The following is a 792-nucleotide window of genomic DNA, read 5'->3' as shown; positions in this document are numbered from 1 at the left end:
CGCGTGCTCTCCAGCTTGGCCCGGAATGGGTGGACGATGGCCACGTAACGCTCCGCGCTGACCGTGGTGATGCTGAGGATGGAGGCGAAGCACACGGTCTCGAAGAGGGCCGTCTTGAAGTAGCATCCCACCGGCCCAAAGATGAAGGGGTAGTTGTACCACATCTCGTAGACTTCCAGAGGCATCCCCAGGAGCAGGACCAGCAGGTCCGAGACAGCCAGGCTGAACAGGTAGTAATTGGTGGGTGTCTTCAGGGTCTGGTGCCGGAGGATCACCAGGCACACCAAGAGGTTGCCCACGACCCCCACCAGGAAGATCAGCGCATAGGCCACGGACACCGGGAGGGACAGGTGGCTGCGCCTGGGTCCACACACGCGCGCCAGGTACTCCTCCGTGCTGTTCAGGTACATGGCTAGTGGATCCTCCACGCCCAGTTGCTGGATCCAGGAAACATTCCCAGGCGTTCCCATCACTGATGTGAAAATCCAGGGCCTCCCCTGGTTCCCTGGTCCTCTGGTCCTCTGACCCAAGGTGAGCCAGAGGGGAACGGAAGCAATCAGGAAAGCCTAGCCTCAGAGATGGAGGTTGGGAGACAGTAAATGCTTCAGCCTCCAGGGCTCTCTCCTCTCACACTGCTAAAGCCTTTTGAGGTTCCCACCAAGCCCCGCCCCCGACAGGCTGTCAGCCAATGTGTGTCTCAGGCTGCACCGTGGGAGAGCCGCTGGCTTTGTGCTGGGGGGGCGGGGGGAGCAGCCTTCTTTGCACTGGGGGTGGGGGGCAGCCTTCCTGGAG

General features: G+C 61.5%; 1 protein-coding gene across 1 annotated transcript in view; it reads right to left on the bottom strand.

The window, feature by feature from the left end:
• The window catches only part of Nmur2 (neuromedin U receptor 2), an 11,838-nt gene extending 11,368 nt beyond the window's left edge, over window positions 1-470 (bottom strand). Inside the window, exon 1 of the mRNA XM_008845259.2 lies at window positions 4-470. Within this exon, the coding sequence (XP_008843481.2) occupies window positions 4-470 (467 nt within the window). The remainder of the gene's footprint in view (window positions 1-3) is intronic.
• Between the last annotated feature and the right edge of the window lie 322 nt (window positions 471-792).

The sequence above is a fragment of the Nannospalax galili genome, unplaced genomic scaffold, assembly GCF_000622305.1.
Source record: "Nannospalax galili isolate Female #2095 unplaced genomic scaffold, S.galili_v1.0 scaffold1962, whole genome shotgun sequence".
NCBI classification, from domain to species: domain Eukaryota; kingdom Metazoa; phylum Chordata; class Mammalia; order Rodentia; family Spalacidae; genus Nannospalax; species Nannospalax galili.
This window is presented reverse-complemented; position numbering and strand designations above follow the sequence as displayed.